The 24,680-nt window shown below is 34.3% G+C and overlaps 1 protein-coding gene across 1 annotated transcript in view; it reads left to right on the forward strand.

Moving 5' to 3' along the window:
- Nucleotides 1–24,680, forward strand: part of LOC128998038 (fatty acid synthase-like) — an 83,592-nt gene that overhangs the window by 23,987 nt on the left and 34,925 nt on the right. The window contains exons 5-16 of the mRNA XM_054423979.1: nucleotides 297–497; nucleotides 9,414–9,649; nucleotides 10,565–10,795; nucleotides 11,655–11,861; nucleotides 12,950–13,078; nucleotides 13,743–13,973; nucleotides 14,774–14,963; nucleotides 15,371–15,600; nucleotides 17,411–17,532; nucleotides 21,666–21,848; nucleotides 22,614–22,764; nucleotides 23,350–23,466. Coding sequence (XP_054279954.1) covers nucleotides 297–497; nucleotides 9,414–9,649; nucleotides 10,565–10,795; nucleotides 11,655–11,861; nucleotides 12,950–13,078; nucleotides 13,743–13,973; nucleotides 14,774–14,963; nucleotides 15,371–15,600; nucleotides 17,411–17,532; nucleotides 21,666–21,848; nucleotides 22,614–22,764; nucleotides 23,350–23,466 — 2,228 coding nt within the window. The remainder of the gene's footprint in view (nucleotides 1–296; nucleotides 498–9,413; nucleotides 9,650–10,564; nucleotides 10,796–11,654; nucleotides 11,862–12,949; nucleotides 13,079–13,742; nucleotides 13,974–14,773; nucleotides 14,964–15,370; nucleotides 15,601–17,410; nucleotides 17,533–21,665; nucleotides 21,849–22,613; nucleotides 22,765–23,349; nucleotides 23,467–24,680) is intronic.

The raw sequence follows: 24,680 nt of genomic DNA on the forward strand, positions 1-24,680 counted from the left end.
ATCCACAACATGTACTAACAAACCTTTAAATTAAAATATCCTGAATAACCAATGGCCTTCTCTGCAAAACTATATCAGCGCATCAAGTAATACTTTTACAATACATCCAGCCTACTTGTACAGCATCACCAAGCAATATCAACACCTTGTTATACTTTCTTTTATTTGTAAATATAAATATTAAAGAAATGATGTTTTAAATAGATTAATACTTTTTATACTAAAAAAACCAGAAGTAGAATATAGCATTGCTTTTGTGTGATAGTGTGCTCACCTGACCTAATTGTTTGCTGCAGGTCCGAGCTACAGTATACATACATCGTGGGCCGGAGGAGTGCGCGCACTAGAGCAAGGAGCTGCTCTGATTGCGCGGGGCCACGCAGAAGCTGCTGTTGTAACTACAGCGTCTCTTATCTTCTACAAAGCTGCAGCTGTGGAGTATGAACAGATGAACATTCTCACTCCTGGCGGTCGATGCCGCTCGATGGATGCTGATGGTAAATACAAATTATAATACCAACTCAAAGAGGATAGTGTGCTCTTCATTCTCCCTAAAACGTTTGTTTAACCTTAAGGGGGTCACGGATGGCTATGTTACATAATGCTAACAAAAGTGCACTTTTTTCAGGGCTCATTAAAGACAGATGTTAAATTTTTTTAGAAGAGTTAGTTTTATATCTTTTAACACAAGGTTTTGGGGTTGTGGCCATTATAATTTGTATACAATTAAAACATGTTTAGTTATTGAGCGGAGCGAGCGAAGCTCTTTGAGATCGGACCTTATGCAAACTATGTAATCAATTAACTCAATAACGGCTGAACATATTGAATCCAAACTTACCAGGGGTATTTCGACAAATATTTTTGATGTTACTAAACAAACAAGTTTCAATTTGATAATACCTGTACACTTTTAGACTGACATAAAATTTGCAAATGTTTAACATTAGTCTTATGGGTTGCCATGTTGGTCACGAGATAACAACGTAGATGTAAACAAAGAATCGTAGCGTACTGACTCGACATTGTGTACCCACGGGCACCTCAGCTTGCACATGCGCAGATGGCCTAGGTACAGTTCCTGAGGTAACTGCTTGTAATTAATTACAAAAGACAGTACAAAACAAAAGGGCTTTCCGATGAAAACCATTAAGCATTGATTAATAATGCATTACACAGATTCGCATTAATAATTACTGTCGGCCTTATACAAGTAAATTATTTCTTTTGGTGATTCTGTCGCATCAGGGAGTTGAAAAGAGACGCATCATCAGTGGTAGAATGAAATTGTATTTGAATGAAAGAAAAACACCTTAAAAGGTGTTTGCTCGATACAGAAACATTTTAGAAGTACAGAAGAGATGAAATATACGAAACTTGAAAAAGAAATTGAAATAATTATTACGATTAGAATGGATAATAAAATATGGCTAGGCCGAAAACATCAGACATCTCGTTGGCTGTATTACAATCATTCTTATTTCTATTAGTTTTGAAGCACATATAGCTTACAACAGCAAAAGAAAATCTTCATTATTGAAAATTATAGAAATTGCATTTCCGAAGCAGGTACCTATTCAGTATTTTCAAATGTTGATAACAGTAGCCTATCCTATATAAATACAGTTGCTAGGCCTGTACAGAAGTCAAGTTGCGACTAAAGTAATTATTAAATAAATACCTAGGCTTATATACAGAGTTAGACAAAAGTCTGGAACCCCCCTGTTAACTTTTTAACGCGTTGCAGTAGGAAAACCAAACTTGCACTTTTTCATCAAAGTTACAACTTTGCCCCGGCCCCCAAAATGGGGTGTTTGATACTCTTTGCCATATTATCATATTGCTTGTTGTCTCTATAACATTTGTTTTGTGCTGATTTAATTAGTATCTGTTATATTCATTGTTTCTTCAAAATATACACAATGTTACAGTCCACTAAAAGCTCTTTAGTCATTTTTTATTATAAGTTTATTTCAACCTTTTTTCAACGCAACACAGTTACCCAACATATGGGGTATTTTGGGGGCAGCCCTAAATTTTCAAATATAAACACCTATCATATGACCTCTTATTTTAAAGGGTTTATCAAGAGAAATTGAATGGTGCAAACCAGAGGTCAATATCGCACCCCTAATCAAAATGGCAGCCATTTTAATTTAAGATTAGCAAGCAAGATAAAGTCTGGACACCCCCAGTTAACTTTATAACGTGTGGCAGTGGGAAAACAAACTCGGCAAATGTTTACAACATAAAAAAAATTCACTTTTTCATTAAAGCTAGAACTTCTACGCGTCCCCCATAATGGGGTATTATAGGGGCAGCCCCAAATTTTCAAACGTAAACACCTATCATGTGACCCCTAATTTTAAAGGGTTTCTCAAGATAAATTAAATGGCGCAAACTAGAGGTCAATATCAAAATGGCAGTCATTTTGAAATATCCTTTATTAACTGTTTAACAGGTTATAGCAGGAAAACTAAACTCAGCATACCTTTATAAAAAAAGAGAATTCACCTTTTGGTCAGTATTAAAATATTAAATTGTTAAAGTTAACTGGGGGTGTCCAGACTTTATCTGGCTTGCTCATCTGAAATAATTAAAATGTCTGCCATTTTGATTAGGGATATTGACCTCTGGTTTGTGCCATTCAATTTCTCTAGATAAACCATTTAAAATGATAGGTGTTTACATTTGAAAATTTTGAGCTAACCCCAAAATACCCCATTTTGGGGGCTGGGGCAAAGTTGTACTTTGATGAAAAAGTGCAATTTCTTATGTTGTAAATATATGCCGAGTTTGGTTTTCCTACTGCAACGCATTAAAAAGTTAATAGGGGGGTTCCAGACTTTTGCCTAACCCTGTAGAAGTCCACTTTTGACTAAGGTGTGCAAATAATTGGCTAGGCCTGTACAGCTACGATTACGATGCGTAGGCATACTAGCCTAGACTACTAGGCCTGTACGGAAGTTCAGTAGTGAACTTACAACTATTTAAGTAAATATTTAACTAAGTTTGTATAGAAGTCCACTTTTAACTAAGGTGTGTAAATAATTGGCTAGGCCTGTACAGTTACGATTACGATACGTGGACATACTAGCCTAGACTGCTAGGCCTGTACAGAAGTTCAGTAGTTAAAACTATTTAAGTAAATATTTAACTAAGCTTGTACTGAAGTCTATTTTTAGCTTAAATGAATAAATAGTCGTCTGTAAAGAAATACAGTTACGATTAGAAAAGTAGGCCATTAATTAATTAGCCTAGACTGCTTGGCCTGTACGGGAGTACAGTTATAGCTAAGCTTCATATGATAATCGATATTCCTCCTTTTTCTCGTAAAAAGATTAATTATTGCAGCCAACAGAACTAGCATTTGGCAGTTGGCATTTTGATGTTAGGTTGGATATTTACTACAATCATATATAAAAGGAGTTTTATCTATGCTACAATCCAACAGGTTTTACATAAACACAACAACTCAACTACTTCCTTTAAACTGAATGGTGTCAAATGTTCTCAAAGGCAATTTCCACTAAATCTTGCCTGTGCGATTTCGGTACATCGCATCCAAGCTGCATACTGGTACTGTATATCAGGCTGTGGTGGACCTAGGAAAGTCAGAATTTTCCCTCGGCTTGACTTACGTAGCATTAGGAGTTATAACCATCGAGGGCTTGTTGATCGATCCATTTTCTATAGAGAGAGTCGAAAGCATAAATAAGAGCAGCAAATGACAAAGAAAAAGAGATTGAAAGACTCAAGAAAATTGCTTATAACTGTAGGCTTGAATAATGAGGAATGAATTGATCAGTAAAATTCACTTTTGTTTTTATGTTGTAATCCATAATATATTTGGGAACCACAAATTGTATTTTTAAAGAAGGTTATTTGTTTATATCGATGCTTGCTCACTCCGCTCAATTGGCGGACCTGAGGCCGCATGCCTAGTTTAAACTTTTTACTTTCCTATATCCGCATGTTAAAATGTACTACACAAAATTACTACTGGCCCTTCAAAATAAAAAAAAAAAATTAGGTTCTATCTCTTCTGGTTCCTAAATAAAGTGCAAAAACATTAACACCTTAAAACCTAAGGCCAAGTATAGCTCGACTCGCCTTTGGCTCATTTGGGGCTCTGTCCCCAGGCCCCCTTGGGGTGAAACCTAGGGACAACACTCCTGTTTCATATAAAATATTTCCCTGTCTAACAATTTAGTCCAATACACATGAAGTGTTTTTGATACAGAAATATAAGGGGGTTTTGATTTGGGGGGGGGGGGGTTGACGGTTACATTTGGTATACTTTTCCAAACTATTCCATGGTTATAACCAAAGACTATGTAAGAAAGGGGATTAACCCCGTACCCACAGTGCTCATCTATGCAGACACTCTGTTCACATTACACTTAGTCGACCAGTTGGTGTGAACAGAGTTGAACAGTAGCATGAGCATCGATTTACAAATTCCTTTCCCAGCTGATGTGAGCTAGGCGATGGACCGGTAGGGCTGACTTCCAAGAAACATCGTTAACCTATAAGCCACAAACCATATCGGTAATCAGCCAATGAGAAGGGCTAATGAAGAAGATGGAGGGGTCAGGAGTCTCGGAGCTGGAGGACCTGGAGAGGACAATCGAGGAGATCACCACGGGCCACGGGACCAAGAAGATCGAGGAGTTTCGGAGTGCGTGTATCGGTGTGTGTGCTTCTGGGACAATAAACAGTATGTAAAAAGAATAAAATATATAACTAAAGTTTTGTAAAACAAACAAGTCATATAATTTGTCAGTAACTCATTCTTTTAAATTTTCAATTGATTTTCTTTTCTTGTAAATTTAACGTTGTAAATTAATTTATCTTATTATTGTTAATTTTTGCCTTTTCAAAGTTTTCTTTTGCTGTTGTTTCACCTTGTTACTTGTTGTTCTTTTAAATTTAATTTTTGTTCATTACACGTTGAGTAACACCCTTAAGCAGTCTTATGTCTCATTAACCTAACACCTCTTCACTAAGCTAAGCAAGTGAAACATTTTAGGAAACTTAAATTTAAAGTGAGATATGGGACTCGCTCGCAACTAATAACTGTTAAAGATTTCAAGTCCATAGCACAATGAAAGTGGTTTAAGAACTGTTGTGGGGGGGGGGGGTTGAATATTTTAAAATGCAGATTTCTTAAATAATTAAGGTATTAGTACCTCAGTTTCATCCTGCCAGAGTCAAGTATCTAGCACGTCTGTTACTTTATAAAATTTTCCTGGTAGTTTGGGCCCAAGACCTACAATGGTGTCAAACTTCAGATCTAGAAGTGGGTAAACGTGATTTAGACTGATGCACGTGTGGTGGCCATAGGATTGATATAAGGTGGGGGAATCCAATTGAAAGGGGAGGGGGGTTTTTAATTCGGTACTGTTATATTCATAGCGTGGTGTAAGCTCTAATACTTTAAACTGTGTACAGTTTCAATTACCTTGCGCCCATAGATAACCCCCCCCCCCCCCCCCCCATCATAGATGCTGCGCTCACGGGACATTATAGTCTCTAACGATCGCAGTAAAATCATCAGTTTCCACCAATTTTCCAATTTACTTTTTTTTGCACATCTTTGTAAACGCTCTCCCCTGTTGCGAAAATTCACGCTTGGTTCGGTTCGACTCGATCCAAGCTTGGTCCGATTATCATTTTCTGTCCGTACGGATCTCTAGTCCCAACCGTTGGTTTGATCAGACCCAAAAATACAGAGTACCCGCAGATTCATAGTATCAGGTACACTTGGGCCTAGGAATCACGACAAAAAAAACCAGGTTTTTTTGTCGGTAAATCTGGAAAAAATTGTGAAGTTCTACCCAAAATAACCAAATATTTTCAGATTGTTGAGGAAAACATAAGTTAAATGATTCACACTAAGCCAGTGGCCACAGTAGTGAGCATTCAAATTTTAAAACCAATAAATTTAAAAAAGCGTAAAATCAAACATTATTTTCTGGAGTACGCCTAAGACCACCCTTTTACTGGGGTTCATTCCATACCTCACCCCCGGCCCCCTTATACACAAGTCAGATGGACACCCATGGTCATGTTAAAAACAAATGATTTGAATAATAATGGATTAAACACACTATTTTAAGTGCAAACGACTGATAGTTATGTTATTTTCGGATATTTGTATACTCTAGGCGTACTAATAGCGACAAAAGTACCAAGCTTATAAACATTTTAATTTTTTGATCTGTGGCCCCCTTAAACTGTTGAAACCAATGTAAACAATTTTACCAGCATGACATTTCCATATCCACACAAATCAGTAAATACAGTTTTAAAATTTCATCACAAGGCAAAATTTGTCAATGAATGTAAATCTAAAATAATCTAGGCATCATATATTTTGATAATACATTTTTTGTTAGTTTTTAGTATGTGTATTTCTTACAGAGAAAATATCGAACTTCCATTGTTCGATAGAAAATATCAAGAGAATTAAAAAAATGTATTTAAATAGAGTAAAATAGAACAATTAAATTTTGTTTCAATCTCTAATGGACCTAAAAAAATTATTAAAGTTTCCATTTAATTTTTGTTGTTGGCCACCATATTGGAAAATCAGAGGCTGAGTTTGGATAGTATAAATACTGTATAGTCATCAGACCTCATATACCTATATTAAAATCCATACTTGGGAATAACGAATAGAAATTCTAACGAAAAGCGCTATTCGTTTGTTTTTCGGCTAACTTCTATTTTATTCGTTAGTTTTTAAAAAGAGCTGGAAATAACTTCTACTCAGTTAGTTTTATAGCCAACGAATAGATAATATATTCGCTAGTTTTACATCGTTAGTTTTTGGTCAGGCGAAAGTATTTTCAATACGGATTATTTATTTTACGTGTTCAGTGAGGGTTGTGTGCGTATGTGAGAGGTCAGCGCCCTTGTTGACAAACAAAGTGGGGGGTGGGGAAAGAGAAAGTCAAAGTCCAGTTGCTTTGGTATGCAGCGGACCCGGGGGGCGGAACAGTGGCAGCCAATAACAACACCCCAAGCACCGAAGGTGGGAAGGGGGAATGTTTGTTTGGGGATTGATATGTAATTGTAATGTAAAGTGTCAAAACATTGTCTTTACTTCAGTCGATGTTCATTATCTGACTGCGACAAGTGTTAATTCATTTGTTTTTGCCCAAGTGTTTCTTAGTTGTCTTGTCGTTATATATATTTTAATGATTGTTAAATATTTTAAATATATAAGTTATTAAAGTGAACAGTTTTAATTAAGTACAGTAGATTAATAACATTTGTTTGCAATGGCTGGCGAGTGTGATATCAAGTGGCCAAACTTAAGTGACATATTTCAACAAGTTGAAAGAAAAAGTATGATGGTCGCGTTTTTAACTTGAAGTGGAATATATATTTTTTTAATGAATATAATTTTTATTTTTTAGTACAGTTATAGTGTATTTTTAATGTGTTTCCCATGCTCTTTTAAACACTATCTCGCCACAAATAGGTCACTTTTAAAATTAGTAGTAAACTATACTTTTATCACACTGGGAAAACTACTTCATCAGACATAAAAAAAATATCTGATATTTCGTAATCCATTAATTGTTTCTAAGTTAAACACAATACGGCTGTACAATTAATTTTAGTGTAACATTCAGCTAATTGTACATCAACAAACTGTGTTTTGACCTAATGGGAACTTCAGTTGTAACTTATGTTTGTGTATCGAAAGTAATGTTTATCTCAGGAAAGGCGAGATGATCATAAGGTGATGTGTTTGTACGATATTTCCCAGCCGGGCGGGAGCGCGTGCGAATCTGCAACGTTGCCGATGTGTACCTGGCTACCACACTGACATTGCTTAGTATTCACTCCTGGCAAACTAATGTGTAAATCATTATTTATTTAGAAATTTACACAAATTTACTTACAAGATATTCACTAGTCATGAAACAAATACATTATAATAAGTTAACTACAAATATAAATCTACAAATAAAAAACACCTTTGTTCTCATTATAAATCTGTCATATTGGTGTTATTTCTTGTGTCACGACAAACACGATGGTATTTTGAACAAAATTTTCAGTGTCTTATTAACGATGTTAGCATACGTTTTAAAAATTAACAGCAGCATGAAAACTACTGTGAATAAAATTTTTAAAATGCGTGGAAATGCTAACAATGAACCTAGGCCTACCAATAAGCCATAAAAATTTCAGATAGATTGGCTCAGTGGTTTGTTTACAAATAAATTTTAAACTTCAGTGTTAGTGCAGAGTTTCTTAAAAACCGGTACTTTTTAGGATCTTTCAACTATATAAATTTTTCGGGTAAACAAAATTTTTTTTAATTGACACCACGTAAAATGTATTTAAACCAGAGAGGGCCAAGGCGGAATCCGAGTTTGCACGCTATCTCCATGACATTGTAGACATGAAAGGAATGTCAGAATTCTGCAAGAACCTCTTCATAAAATTCAACACAGCGGTTCCATCATCAGCGCACTGCGAACCCCTGTTCAGTGCGGCAAGCCTAGTCATTACTAACAGACGAGGAAGAATCAGCGACACCAATTTTGAAAAACAACTTCTTTTAAAGTTTAATAGGCATTTAAAGTAAATTTTGTTGTAGTAATGAATGTAAAATGTAATGTAAATGTGACGATGTTTAATTAATATTTAATTAAAACACAATTAGTAACCAAAATGTGTCATTATTTTATTACATATGAAATCCTTTAAAACAACTGTCCAACAAACAGCTATCTTCTATGAATGTCGAAAACTAACTTAATTTTCTATCAGTTAGTTTTTCAACTAACTAATAACTTCTATCAGTTACTTTTTAAACTAACTAACTAGTAACTTCTATCAGTTACTTTTTATGGGACTAACTTCTAACTTCTAACTAGTTCGAAATTTTGACTAACTTTCCCAACTATGAAAATCAGAGTTAGATACATTGAAATATTATAGGTGCATTCTTGAATAAATTATTTTTTACAATTTGTGAACATCCATGCAAAAAATACATACAGAAGCACATTATCAATCAGTAAGATTACTGCTGAGAGCTGGATTTAAAATTCAAAGGGGGGAAATCACTCTTCATTATTCATAGAAGTCAATGTCAAACAATAGGCTTGTGACTATTACAAGTGTGGCTCTTAACTTCCGTTCCCTTTACATTGAGTTGATAATGATATGCAATCATTTGTTTACCTTTTTTCAATAGAGTTGTATGTTAATCAAATGCTCATTCTCTTCTATAATTTGATTTGTGAAGCCTTAAAAATTCAACTGCACGTCCTGGCTTGTGTACTGTTAACGAGTCCATGAGACTTGCTTACTCACAAGATTCATTTAATAAAATTATTTTCTGTTAATTTCTTTATTATTTAATATTTGAATACTATTTGTAGCAAACGGCACGTGCCGCAGTGAAGGAGTGGTATCATTTTTCCTCCAACGTGCATCAGATGCCAAACGCAACTACGCTACCCTCGTAGGCATGCAGGCAGAGTGCTTGGGTCCAAGGGCTTGCAGTCTTCCCCGTTTTGATAGTCTTGTTGAAGAAACTATTCGAAACTTTTACAAAAAGAATAAAATCGACCCAAATGATATTGCTTATTTAGAGCTTGATGGATCAGGAATCAAGGTGATGTTTACAATACAGTAGCTTACACATTACTCTACTTAATTCGTAGAAAAATGTCTTGACTTTCATATGATTTATGGTAACAAAATGATTTAAATTTGATACAAAAAGAATTGTGACCAAAATTATATAATTTTCAGTATCCTTTTCGTCTTTGAGAAAGATTCATCTCTGGTTAGTTGACTCTTAAAGGCATCAAGTTTTGTGTAGCATAGTAATTAGTCATTCTAAAGGGCAAAGAAGCTCCCTTTTAGAGGAAAGTTAATATATCTCTTGGGACATGAGCTTACACAAGGAGAGAAGTGTGGAAGCGTTGTTTAGTTTTGAGGTGTTTCTTTTCCTTTAGAGTTGAGACACATGAAAATTGCCCAGACTTTATATTTTTATCACCACATCTTTTCACTTGCTGTGTAATGTATCAAATGAAAGATCCTAAGGTGGGATGGGTATTTTTTATGGTTTGAAACTAGGCCCAGTTCTCCTTGATCATTGGGTTTTTAATAAATGGTCCTGGTTTAAGAATCTGTTGGTTTATGCAACTTAGTCTGTAATCTAATCTCAGAAGTTTTACATGTTGCTGTCAAAACTTGAGTAGCTCATTTGCCTTGTTGAATTTTTATTGTAATAGTCCTGAGTTTACAAGAAGATCAGAAACATAGATATTTTGCTAGCTTTAGTGTTAGCGCTTTGGTGCAAAATTAAGATGACTTGGTTTACTTGCCTTAAAAGTGATAAGTTTCTCTCTCAATAGAATGCCAATGGCCAACACTCAAAAAATTGAAATTACCAATGTATTCTTAGTACTTCTAGATTCTAGATCTGGGTTTTAACTACTTATCATTTTTTAAGCTAAAACTATCTAGAACAATCCATTATGCAGTTTGTAATGTTTTCAACAATTTTATTTTATTTTAGAATTTTGACACCGTAGAGATGAATGCTTTATCTTCAGTGTTTTTTGAGAAAAGAACAGCTCCTTTACTGGTGGGATCAGTGAAAAGCAATGTCGGTAATACTGAAGCGTCTTCATCTTTTGTTGGCATCACCAAAAGCATCATCGCCATGGAAACAGGAATGATTCCACCCAATATTAATTACTCAAAACCAAACCCTGACGTTCCAGCATTAGTCAATGGACAGTTTGTGGTAAATAAATTAGTTAATTTTTTTTATCATTATTTGGTTCTAGGTGTTTCAAAATTACCTTATTTCTTTACTTAAATAAATATATAGGATGGAGAGGACACAGCTAACTCACCTGATGAAAGGTTGCAGACGAGTCATAGAACACATAAAAACACATATAATAATACTTGATATTTAGCCTCTTTAAGATGCTTCTTCAGAAGTAGGCCTAGATGCCAGTAACAAAAACAACAGTTTAAAATAAAATCTCTCTGTTTTAATTCAAAATGTCTGACAGGTTGTCCAGCTGACACAACACAAAACACTAAATACAGGCACATTGCAATATTGTATTTACATATAATATGTGTATATTAAAAAGCAAATTAGTTTTGCCCATGAAAATAAATACTTAAGAGTTAGCTGTGAGGGTGAGGATAAAAGTATATTATCTAATGTTGAGGTTGGGTGGGGTTCTGGAGTTGGTCACAAACTGGTAAGCCAATTCCCATCTTTAGAGCATTGAACTATTGCATTGGTTTTTTGGCTATGACCAATTTCTTTACTGTAACTCTTAAACAATTTACTTTACCAAGAATTAAGAATCTAGAAGTAATTTACAACAAAACATTAACAAACAAATTAACAGTTTTTCAGGATCAAAACTTTTTAATTGAGCAAATTGTCAAAAATACATAGTTCTCTGTTGTTCTTTTTCTCTTAATTAATATCAATTAACCACAACGATAAATATACATGCATGATCATTATTCGAAATTTAATAAGTCAAAGAGTGACCTTTAAAAAAGCTAAAGATTTCATTACAAATGTATGTCATTTGTAAATTATATATTTAATATTAAAAAAAAATGTTTTTCAGCCTGTTACTGAAGCGACAGAGTTAAAAGGTGATCTTGTTTCGCTCAATGTTCTATCACTTGGAGGAACCTTGGGCCACGTGGTAATCAAGCGAAACACAAAACAGAAGGAGATACTGGCAAAGGGAAAGTTGCCTCCTGATGGACTTCACAGGCTAATCACAATCTCATGCAGACATGAGGAGGGTGCTAAGCTTAACGCTGAAAAGGTAACGCATGATAATTTATTGTATTCTACAGTTCAATAAATCATTTGTCATAAGTTGATAATGGTTCAAAAGTACAACTGAATATTAATAAACAAATGCAAATAGATAGGAATTGATTTCCATTGATAGAATTGTTTCACTGATTTAAAGAAGGCTCTACCTTTGAAAAGCATAGTAGTTTGATAATGTTAAGGAGTAAGGTGTTATGGAAGGGTGGGAGGTCATTGCTTTGCTCTTTGCTGTAACTTTACTGTCCATGGGAAAGTAGTGGTTTGTTTTCACATGTAGATTTTGTAGCATCTAACATTATAAGGCATATTTATGATAAGAGCACCGGTAAGTCCACTGTTTAGGCACATTCATAGCTATTTATATTATGGTATTATCTTAGATTGCTTTTTACTTTACAAAAGAAAGCGGTGAGGTTAATTTGTAGTGTAAATAAAGAAGAACACATTGTAAGCCCCTTTTTGTTGGTCTTAATATTCTTACATTTCCATCTTTATATGTTTTGGCAAGTTTGTTGTAAGTAAAAGAAAACATTTCTCACTTTAGAAAGATATCTGATGTGCATAACTATTGTACACGATCTAAAGATAATATTTCCACACTAAGGCATAAGTATACAGCCACTCAAAACAGTTTTGAGAACCATGTTGTTAAAATGTACAATTTCTTGCCTGCCTCCATCAAAAACTTGTGTTTTTTAAATTCAAACATGTCTTTAAAACTACTCTAACCCAGGCTTTTGCCTGTACAAACATGACGAGTACTGGTTTAGAGTTTTAGTTATTTCAGTTTTAATGCCAGAGCCCTCTTGATTGTTTTGTTTTCTTTTGACGATTGTCATGAACTTTGTAGTTTTAACAACAATAAATCATTCATTTCATTAGTTTTCCTGATTTACACTTTTGAACTAGGGTTTTTTCAATCATTAAAATTATACAGAAATGGTAATAATTTTCTGTAAAGGTTGGTATCTTTGGAATGTACGTAGACTAAAAACACAAAGTTTAGAATAAAATTAATTCTCAGTGGCTGTACACTATGTACTTACTCCTCAATTAAAGAAAATTTGTTCTTTTCAGATTCAACAAATGGCAGTGGATGTTGAATATGCAGCCATGGTGAATGATGTATTTAAGACAAATATACCCGGCTATTTATGGAAGTCGTTTGTTGTCGTTCCTACGAATGAAGTAAAATACAATATAAAGGTTAGTCAAGTTTTTGATTGTGACCCGAAATAATACTGGAAAGATTCGCGGATAAGAATTGTGAACAGCTTGAATATAAGTTACAATAATGAAATTTAGTTATTTTATAAGCTTGTATTTCTTAGGAGCTTTGCATTCAAAAAAGAAAATTAAGTAAATAACTCGGTGGTTGTATGGTAAAAAAGGGAACCATTTTCTGGCAAATATTGTAAGGAGTGGTTGTTTAACCCAAATTGTATTAATTTTTACTAATTGACAAATCATATCACTTCATTGCGGTGCGGTGTAAAAACTCCATTGTATAAGATTGAGTCCTTTAAAACAAACAATAGTTTTATTAACCTGCCTATTTGGAAAATATGCGACCACTCTCTTCAGTGCATACAAAAATGTCGTCTATGTTGCTTTTGTTTATTTTTAATAAAGACAATATTGTGTAGTTTGACAAAAAAACTGTGCTTTAATCCAAACAAATATAGTTAACATAGAATATCAGCCACCGAACTTTTTATCTTCTGAATTAGGTTATTCTCAAATTTAAAAGAAATGGAATTTTTAACCTTTTACATTAAAATAACTTAAGCTAACAATAAGGCATATTGCTGTTGTTTCTGTTTTGTTCCATCGATATAACTTTTTAACTTGTTAATCTCTAACATTACAGAAGTTTGACAACGTGAAGCAACCGTTGTGGTATGTTTTCTCTGGAATGGGCTCACAGTGGGCAGGAATGGGTCGAGATTTGTTGCGTATTCCAATCTTCGCTGCTGCAGTGGACAAATGTGATGCTGTTTTACGACCTAAAGGACTCGATATCAAACACATAATCACAACAAGTGACAAAAAGACCTTTGACAACATCCTCAACTGTTTTGTCGCCATTGCTGCCATCCAGGTACTCTGTCTTCCAAACAGTGATTCTAAACTTTACATTGGTATAAGTAATTACACCCTAGATAATTATTCCATAAAAAGTTATTCTTGAAAAGGCCTTCAATAGCAACCAGCTAAAACCTTTTCCGTTAATTCACTACCACTAGTGGAATGTGGTTAGGTTAGGTTAAATGTTTCTAACTCTGTACTGTATACTAACCTAACCTAACCAAAGTTTAATTCACTACCACTTCTACTGCTAATAATATTGCTCTAAAAACTAGTGGTAGTTAACTAATGGAAAAGATCCACCAGCTTCTGTAACTCATATATATAATAAGTAGCTTTTTTTGGTGATTTTGAGGAAATTTAATTAATGTGGCTGACCTGGAAGTTCAGATCTCAGCTGATATAGAGCCCCAGTTTTGTGACACTTCACAACTTCATATAAGCTTGAGCTGTAAGGATATTTAGTTGTTTCGGTTAGAGACATTAAAAATCCTGGTTCTGTCAGAATGTAATATGATAAGATTTACATTGCACCATTTGAAATTTCATACATACAGTTTTGTGTGTCATCAATCAAAAAATGCTGATACAAGTTAAAAGTCAGGTTGCAAAGTTCATTAGGGAAAAGTCATATGTAACCTATATCTCTGATAATTTACTGATATGTCAATCAAGTATACAAAACCATCATTCAATTACTATGCAAATGTGTCATTTTACCAAATTCCTCCCCACGCAATGCAAACAAATTTATCAGGGCTTAGGCTCAAGATGTGTCAGTTTTCTGTTACCCATTATTTTATCTGGCTACAGATAGGTCTGGTGGATATTCTGCGTGCCATTGGTCTGGAACCTGATGGCATGGTTGGCCATTCTGTGGGAGAGTTGGGCTGTGCATACGCAGACGGTTGTTTCACTGCAGAGGAAATGGTTCTGGCTGCATACGCAAGAGGGAAAGCCAGTCTTGATTCCGAAGTCATTCAAGGAATGATGGCTGCAATAGGTAATTTTACTCTTTATTTATACATTCCAATTAGGATTGCAAACTCACTAGTGTAAGGTGTATGATGAGTTTTTATCACATTTATATGGTATGGTGAATCAATTTCTTATTAGTGGCTTCTACTGTAGGTTGTATTATAAAATGTTTCTGTAATCATCCTTGATAAAGGCATATTTATATTCAAGCAAATCCTTCATGAGATTTACTGGGGTCAAATGGGTGAAACAGTCTGGCACAATTGGGTCTCAACTCAATGTAAAAACCGAACTTTGGAATTTATCTCCGGGCTCCAATGCAGCAACACATTCTAAGAACTTGTTTAAATGAAAATTACCCTTATTCTTTAAAATTTGAAATACATTTTTTTTTTTTTTGGAAGATGGTGTCTAATACAAGTGTGTTTACAGGGCTTGGCTACAAAGAAATGTGTACTATGGTTCCCCCCACTGTGGACATCGCATGTCACAATGCGTCTGACAGCTGCACTCTCTCCGGCCCAACAGACGATGTCATTAACTATGTCAAGGAGCTCAAGGATAAAGGAGTGTTTGCTAAGGCTGTCAGTGCTGGCAACATCGCCTATCACTCCCGCTACATCAAACCTGTGGCTCCAAAACTACTGGAATATTTGTCAGAGGTTTGTATTACTGTAAAGTTACTAGTAGTGAAATTGCTTGTGAACAAAATGGTGAACAAAATATGTTGAAAAAATGGAAGGGAAGGTTTATCAGAGAACCTCTTGGTTCCAAAAACCAACAAAAACTTGGTAAGGTTTTGGAGTCTGTTTCAAACGTAGGGCTAAACATTATAATAATAATAATAATATCATTGCTTCAGACAATACAATGATTGCAAATGACACATAGAAAATAAAATAAAAGGATTATCTAGGTTACGTACCTTATACAGTCAAACAGTTCTGAATCCAGTCACTAAAGGACGATGCGCATTTCAGAGCTTTAAAGCCCTATCTTCAGGTCCATGGATACTTATTAATTCATCTTCCAGATTCGTCAAAATTAAACATTAAAAACACATAACACTAACACATAATTCAACATTTATACAGGTATGTAATGTACATGTATAAATGTTGAATTATGAATTATGTGTTAGTGTTATGTGTTTTTAATGTTTAAACAATTTTGACGAATCTGGAAGACGAAGTACAGTAGGCTCTCGCTCATCCGGATCGGCCTTGTCCGGACTCCCGGTAGTCCGGATCGGCAATCGTGATTTTTTTAGCGGCACAGTACAGTAGAAGTCCGATTATCCAAGCGAAACGGGACCGAGACTACCTTAAATAATGAAAAAAATCGGATAACACGGCAGTAAAAATTATTACCGGTGGAAGTGCATATGCCCGGCTATCATTACTGTGGACCTGGAACCAAATAAAAAAAAAACGGCTATATACAGTACTGTGTATTTGCTCGACTCTCGATAGTCCGGATTTTTCGTAATCCGGAACGGACGTCCGCCACATTAGTCCGGATGAGCGAGAGTCTACTGTATCCATGGACCTGAAGATAGGGCTTTAAAGCTCTGAAATGAGTATCGTCCTTTAGTGACTGGATTCAGAACTGTTTGACTGTATAAGGTACGTAACCTAGATAATACTTTGAATAACAGTTCAGGAGGCAAAATAATGAATAAAATAAAAGGGCACAATAGAACAATATAAAGCGTGAAATTATAATATGACTAAAAGATACAGTCATAGTGTTATATATTTTCCATTGGAAAGGCGAAACCAACTTCAAGCCGATGCCTGTTTATTCCCTATGGTCTATGAACTCATCCACCAAGTAGAACACATTCGACACTAAGAAGTGTCTTAATTTTAATTTTATCCTCCAATTATAGTTCTGCTAGTCTATCAGTGTTGTTGCAATCGTATGAAAGGTTAAATTAAATCAAAACTGACAGATTCAAAATACAATTTTGCCAATATAAAACAAGCTGTGTTTTTTTGTATATATATTATCAGCACTGATAATATTGGTAAATTTTTTAATTTTAGTTCCCTGAGTTTAGTAACATTTCAGTGATAATCTGAGTTAGTAATTCTTGGTCAGAATCAACATAATTTATTAGGACGTGAACAATGGACTAATTTTGTTATCCTCATTAACTACTCATCTGTTTTCAACACATTCAAACCATATAATGTGATGTATTTCAAATTTTGTTTTACTGACTTCTTAAATAAAAATTTTTTGATAACTCAGATAGAATGTTTTAATTTGTTGTGTACAGTAAATTTTTAACTCCTTTGGGAATATATGAGATTCTCTACAAAAGTGGTGAATACTTTAACACCAAGGTAGCATATTTAACATTAAACAAATAAGCCTAAAATTATTTTGTTGACCGGGTAATTACTTTGTACATTACAATCTAGACATTCAGTATTTATCAAGCCAAAACCTGTGTTTTTGTTTCAGCTGATCAAAGAGCCGAAGCCTAGATCAGCCAAATGGATAAGCAGTTCGGTGCCAGAAACCAACTGGTCGTCTCCTGAGGCCCAACTATCGTCTGCAGAATACCACACCAACAATCTGCTAAGGTCTGTTAGACTCGTAAACAATTTCTATTTTCCTACTCAATAAGTCAATAATCAATCAAGGTATAGCAATGGAATATGTTTGTAAGAAAAAAAAGGGCTTTAATTTTGCTCAAGCCTATCCCTTGCTGATAGTATTTATTTTGTTACCCAGGGTTATTCCACCCTGAGTTTGATTCATGGGCTTTCCGCCCTTTGTCGAAGCCTGCACGAATCCAGGAGTTATTTTGCCCTGGCCTAACTCCTAGAGTTTGAATATACTCAGATATCAAGTGTTATTCCACCCCGTGTTCGATTCCAGTGGCTATTCCGCCCTGGCTATTTCGCCTTAAAATTGTGCACTAGGTAGAGATGTGTCCAGCTGCTTGCCGGGCGCTCAAGAGACTGAATGCTGCCTTGCACTGTATTTATAGGGGTCGTGACGCCAGCGCAGTGCGTGGCCACTCGGAGAACTAATGACCCCGCCACAGCACGGGCCTTTTGAAATTTTGTTGCTTTCTTTACCCCTGAATATTTTTACTATTACAGTTTTGTTAGTAGTCAAAGGATTGCTTGTTTTGGGTTGCCCTATTATCAAATCCCACATAAAAATGAAGTGGGTTATGAAATCTGTCCAATAAGCCCCCTGTCAAATAACCCTTTATTTTATTTATTTAATTCGTTATTGTTGTTATAGATATTTAAATAATTGCCAATGTTATTTTTTAAGATATTTATTTGTACGTTATTTATTGATATTAGTTCGTTTTTGTTATATATTGTATTGTTGTGAGTGATTACACTAATAATTATAATTTATTCAGCAAGATGAACTTTTACCATATTTATCTATATATATATAATACGCTAAGCCGATTTTTGTAAACAGAACTCCTCCCTCATTTTTGGACCGATTTTGATGATTAAAGTGTCAAAAAAATTGCCCTGATCTCTAGTTTTGCAAAGTGTTTTTCGTTTTTTGATATCTTTATTAGTTTGCTCAGGATCTGCCATCAAAGTTGGGTTTTCTCCCATAAGATTAACATGGGGTTATCTAAATATTTAATTGGAAACTTTGTGTCCACTAATTTGAGAGAACGGCTGGGCGTAGAAACTTGGTAGAGGTGTCCAAAGAAAGGTCTTGGTCTATTGATGAGTTATCAAAATAAAAACGAAGTAAATTCGCTTAGGGCTCTGCCCCAGAAGCCTTTAAAGATCCCTCCACAGAGTTGTTTACATTTTGGTCATGTGGATAATACTTTTTAATAAAACAGCTGTTAATTTTAAAATTATGTTTTAAACAACACACATTTATTGGGAGATACTGAATTGTCCAAAAGAAGTATTTGCAATGTTATTTTCTGATTTTAAAATTGATTTTCCTCTGTATCATTTGTGTTGCAATATAAAGTTCCATTAGGAAATCAGTGAAAATCCTTTTCTCACAATAACTCCTACAATTGTTTCTTATTCAACTATCTTATATCTATTTTACGGGTTGGTGTCTGCCTTTTTCACACCATTTCCCTATATTTTATCATATTATTCTAGACAGATCATCATAGGTTCATGAGATTATTGTCATACATGCTTTCAATCTTTGGAAAAATCTTCGATTGTGTAATACGTGTCCATATTTTGTTAAATTAATAGTGGTTTACAGCAACTGGATAACACATTTTACAATATTTATGTAGAAATATGTGCATGATTTAGAAAGTCATTAAGCTGGAAAACTGCAATATACTGCAGACTTTTCAGAGAGGTTACTTCGATGTATTCATTAGGCTTAGTGAAAACATAATATATGTATACAAATAAGAACTTGAACTCTTAGAGAGCGTTGAATGTTATTAGACTAACGAAAAAGGTAGTGCATGTTTACTAGCGCTACTCAGCAATAAAAACCATTTAATTTATCTCTAAAATAAATATTCTTAAAGTGCACTGAGCAGCGACCTAAAAAATCTATCTAACTTACCCATATAATATAGTTACAAAATGCTCAAACTCGCATTGTGACATTTATAATTTGGCTTATATTTCTCCAACAGAAAATTCATCTGCAGAAGAATTTTATTGTGCTCTTACTATGTCATTCGCATTATTTGTTGTCAATGAAGCTGCACGACCATATAAATGAGGAGGTTCCTAACAGTTCAAGAATAAAAGCCAACTTCACTTCAAGTATATTCCACTACACCTAACATTCCGTAGAGAGATTATATTGACAAACTTGATGTAACTGATAAGGCTGAGACAACTACTGACATCCCCCATGTCAAGGAATTCCAGCTTTAACAGTAACACCACAACCAATTTCTCAAAACTGTGCTAGATGGTTATTAATTGGCACAGAAGTACGATATGAACTGACGCGACGTGACAAAAGAAAAATCAAACTTACACTGTAACGGATATACCTCCCTTTGAAGTTAGAACGTGTCTTCCCAACATACAGATTTAAAAAAAAAAATAAAATCATAGATTAATCTGCATTACACTGATGGAATCACGGAAGTTTTTAACTACCGTACAAAAGATCCACCAATACGATTTTAATACTATTTAAAAGTTCTTCCAAAGGAAGAGATACCAGAGAGCATACTAACAACTCCGATGACGTACAGTATGGGAAATATTTTATTCATTGAATGATCAACCATATTTGGTAACTAACGCAATTAATATCATTATTGTTTTTACACTTATTAATCAATGCTGAACGCTCAAAATATGTATAATTTGTCCCAATTTATCGCAGTTAGTTGAATTAGTGTAAGCCTTGAAAGTAACCGTCGATTTCGACGGGTTTCACCTAGTTATTTATAATGCATGTCAAGATTTTGTTGTTCGAATATTAATGCTACAATGTAACTGGGTTTATCCTGTTTTGCAGCATTGTAATAAAATAAATAAAAAAAATGTCTTTGTTATCAAACACTTATGATGCATATTTACAAAATATTTTATAGCACCAGGTTGGCCAACTGAGATTTGATACAGACCGACACAGGGTGTATGACAAACAAGTTGCAGTTGAGTTTGAATTTCTCATCCATAGTTTAAGGGTCATACTAAGGGAAAATAAATTATCCTATCGGCTGTAGTTAGAGTAACTAAATCATTCTTCTCTATCTCTATTTACTACGGTAAAAATCTGAATACTGACTTTTTGTGTATTATGCTTTTGACTGCAGATGCATTACCTCTATAAAGTAGATTATTCCATTCCCATGTTAAATCGAGAAATTTATATCTATTGAGCCCAAGACTAATAGTAAAAATAATAGTGTAATACTATTTTCGTTATAATACATAATTTTTCAACTATGATTAACCAAAGGGGCACCTCATTGTAATACCGTACGAGTAGTAAGAAAATATTAATTGATAGTTTCACCCTTTAGAAGAAGCTCGTTTAAATGTCCCCTGTGAGTCCAATCGTCAATCCAAGTAAATTGCCAAAGATCACTCACATCTATGAACGAATGTTTGTTATTATTAGTGATGGTCGGATCCGGATATCGGACTACCGGATCCTCCGGATCTAAACTAGAACCGACACCCGATCGGATCCACAAAAATTTGGATCTTGGGCTGGATCCGGTTTAATGGATCCGAGTTTTTTTTTAAATTCTATTAAACTAAACGTCCTTAGTAATTTGTCAAGTATTGTATATAAAGTACAATTCATACATAAGAACAGGTGTTTTGTCATATTTTAAAATCAAATTAATAGTGAAATATCTGTGTCCATATACAAGACTATCTTTATCCATGTAAAAACTATCTGTGTCCATGTACAAGACCATCTGTGTCCATGTACATGTTCAAGACCATCTGTGTCCATGTACATGTTCAAGACTATCTGTGTCCAATGATAGTCCTTTACATGGACACAGACAGTCCTGTATATGGACACAGACAGTCTTGTATATGGACACAGACAGTCTTGTATATGGACACAGATAGCCTTTGACAACTCGTCCTTGAAGAGGAAAAAAAAGTTTCTATATTCAGATCCGATGATCCGGATCCGTTTATATCAAGATCCGGATCCGGTACCGACAGTTTCTTGGATCCGCCCATCACTATTTGTTATTATTGTTTTAATAACACAATATTTTTTGTAAAATACTGTTATGTTCTTCCAGCCCGGTACTTTTTGAAGAAGCAAGCACCCACATCCCTGACAATGCTATAGTCATTGAGATTGCTCCTCACGGCTTGCTACAGGCTATCTTACGAAGATCTCTCAACAAAGGCTGTGTCAACATCCCACTGACCAATAGGCAGACTGACAACAGTGTTCGGTTTTTGCTTGAAGCCCTTGGAAAGTATGTAGCATCAAAACACTATTTGCATGATTTTTAGACAGAGTAATGTCTCTATTTGCTTTACTTTGTAAACTATGGATTATGAACAAACAGAATTTTACAACACAAATTCTGATGAAATAGTATTTTAATCTGATCATCTTCTACTATGTAGGTGTATCTACTTTAGATATGTATACCAGGATCAAAAGGGTGTTATTTCAAAAGAGAATTTAAAAAACGCATTCAGTGTTTCTAGCCTAGGTAGTTTGTAGTTGTTTCCTTTATTGTAAAGGAAATGGAAAATAGATGGAAATTAAAATAGATGCAGTTTATATGTTCTTATATTAAAAGTGTTATAATTGCACCCCCCTCCCATGAGTCTCCTCCCCCTCTTTTATCCTCGTTCAAAGTTATTCCTTTATTATTTTTTGTTTCCTACCTTTTGGATTCTAAGGTTGAAACAAATTTTATATTTTATCTTCACACAGGATTTCTTTCCTTGAAATATAGGTATAAATCTTGTAAATTACCACTGTCAATTTGTTTATGAAATATTTCCATGACCTGGTTGTTCAGAGCAAATGTAAAGCTTTAGGTATGTCTATAAAGTAAATAAAGTACAATTAGGAGAAGAGAACTGATATATTACTCCACAAAAAACATATGTTATTATTTCATATGTTAATTTTATTTTTGTGTGCTATATAACATTTGTTGTATAAGTTTTTCAACGAAGATCTATGAAATTGCTCAAGTTACTATTTGTAATTTTATTTTTTATAGTTTGTACCTCAACAACGCCAGCTTGGACATAAATGCCATCTACCCTCCCATAGAGTACCCTGTAAGTAGAGGAACTCCCTATATCTCTCCTCTCACCACGTGGGACCATTCTGAACACTGGTTCACCGAGTTTCAAAACATTCTTCAACTTGTAAGTGAATAAGATGGATCTAAACACAATATTAACTAATAGACAATTTGATTTTAACTACGATGAGACTAAAATGTAAAAGAAATTACTGAGCTAAATAAAAGATTTTTAAAAAAACATTACAAATAAAAATCCCACTTATTGAACATTTTAAGGCATAGTAAAGGTACTATGCTGTTATTCATCACATTTCTTTATGAATAAAAAATAATATAGTCCACTGCTTTTTGGAACACCCTGTATAATTATATTTGAAGGGTGGATTAATGATAACTTGTTAATTCAGCTACCCGTTTACGTTTTGACAGCCTTCTAACTCCATACAAATGTATTTTCTCTATGAAACACATGATTTACTGTGTAAAATGGTTGAATTAAAATAATAGGTGATCAATTTGATCCATTGCTGACTTGTTTCTGATGTATGACGTTCTTAACAGAAATGGCAGCAACCATTTGAGAAACAGTTTCTTAAGAAATTACGAAAGGGCCAACACAATTCAAACAGACCTAAAGCCATCACATAGCCATTAATTTTATTGAATATTATTTGTTTAGTGCAGTTTTTAAAGTTCCTATTTGCAGATGTCCCAGCGCTCAAATGAAGTGGAAGTTAATTTAGACGAGTCTACAGATGATTTTTCTCTCTGGAGAGAGCATTGCATTGATGATCAAATAGTTTTATCACCTGCTCAAGTTTTGGTAAGTTTATGAGTGTAATGTTTCATCAGTGTTGAATTATTTAACTAAAAAAAAATATATGTCAACCCTTTCGATATTAGAATTTGAATTGTAATTTTCTGAAAAATGCTATTTATTTACTCATTTGGTCCTAAAAGTGCTAGGCTTGCCATGGGGGCAAACTACTGTACGAGAAAAAATCGGTAGAAATTAAAATTTTTCATCTCAAAAGTGCTAAAAAAAAACCTCGATCTCGAGTGCTCGGGTGCCTCGATCGTATGAGGAATCGAAAGAAACCATCGCTGTTTCGAAACAACAACCGAGTCAACCGATATGCCCATTATTTCGTTCCATGGCACTTTTCGGGAAAAAGACGCAAAACGATAGATCTTTGTATAGCACTGAAAGGTCTAAATACCATTTAGTGCATTAGCTATTTTTATGACAGCTTTTTGGGGGAATCGTTAGATTTTTAAATGAGAATAAAATCATCAACTGTCAATATGCATATCAAACAGGAAAATGAACAAATCATTTATTGGCAGATTTTTCAGATTTAGTAAATAATGAGCTAAGTGGTGGAAAACAAGTACTGGTAGTTTTTTTTATTTTTCTAAGGCATTTGATACCCTTAAACGTGACAAAATTAGTGATGCTTTAGAGAGAAGTGGTGTAAGAGCAATTTTCAAATATTGGTTTATGTCAGCAATAGAAATATTATTGTAAAAGTAGATAAGGCATACAGTAAAACAGAAGTCTTGAAATATGGCGTGCCCCAAGGAAGCATTTTAGGCCCTTTGCCTTTAGTATACCTTTTATATGTGAATAACATGTCAGATGTAATAAAAAAACAGTAAAATCTATATGTATGCTGATGACACAGTGTTGGTTACCTTGGACAAAAGTGTAGAACTGGCAAAGAAAAAATTACAGGAGGACTTCTTATATTTAACCAAATGGTGTCATGACAACGGATTAAAGATAAACGAGAAAAAAACTAAAATAATGCATATACATTCACCCTTATTTACCTGTAGAAATCTTCAAATAAAAGCTCACTCTCATAATTGTTTACATCCTGAAACTCACAAAGGAGATAAATGTCAATGTAGATGCCTAGACAATGTATCTAGTTTTAAATATTTAGGAATTATAGTGGATCATAATTTCAAATGGGATGTACATGTAAGAGAAGTCAGAAAAAAGCTAAGGGTATGTGCAGCAAAATTCTACTA

Source organism: Macrosteles quadrilineatus, unplaced genomic scaffold (genome assembly GCF_028750875.1).
Source record: "Macrosteles quadrilineatus isolate MER2022 unplaced genomic scaffold, UCM_ALF_1.0 Scaffold_7__1_contigs__length_78375512, whole genome shotgun sequence".
Lineage (NCBI taxonomy): Eukaryota > Metazoa > Arthropoda > Insecta > Hemiptera > Cicadellidae > Macrosteles > Macrosteles quadrilineatus.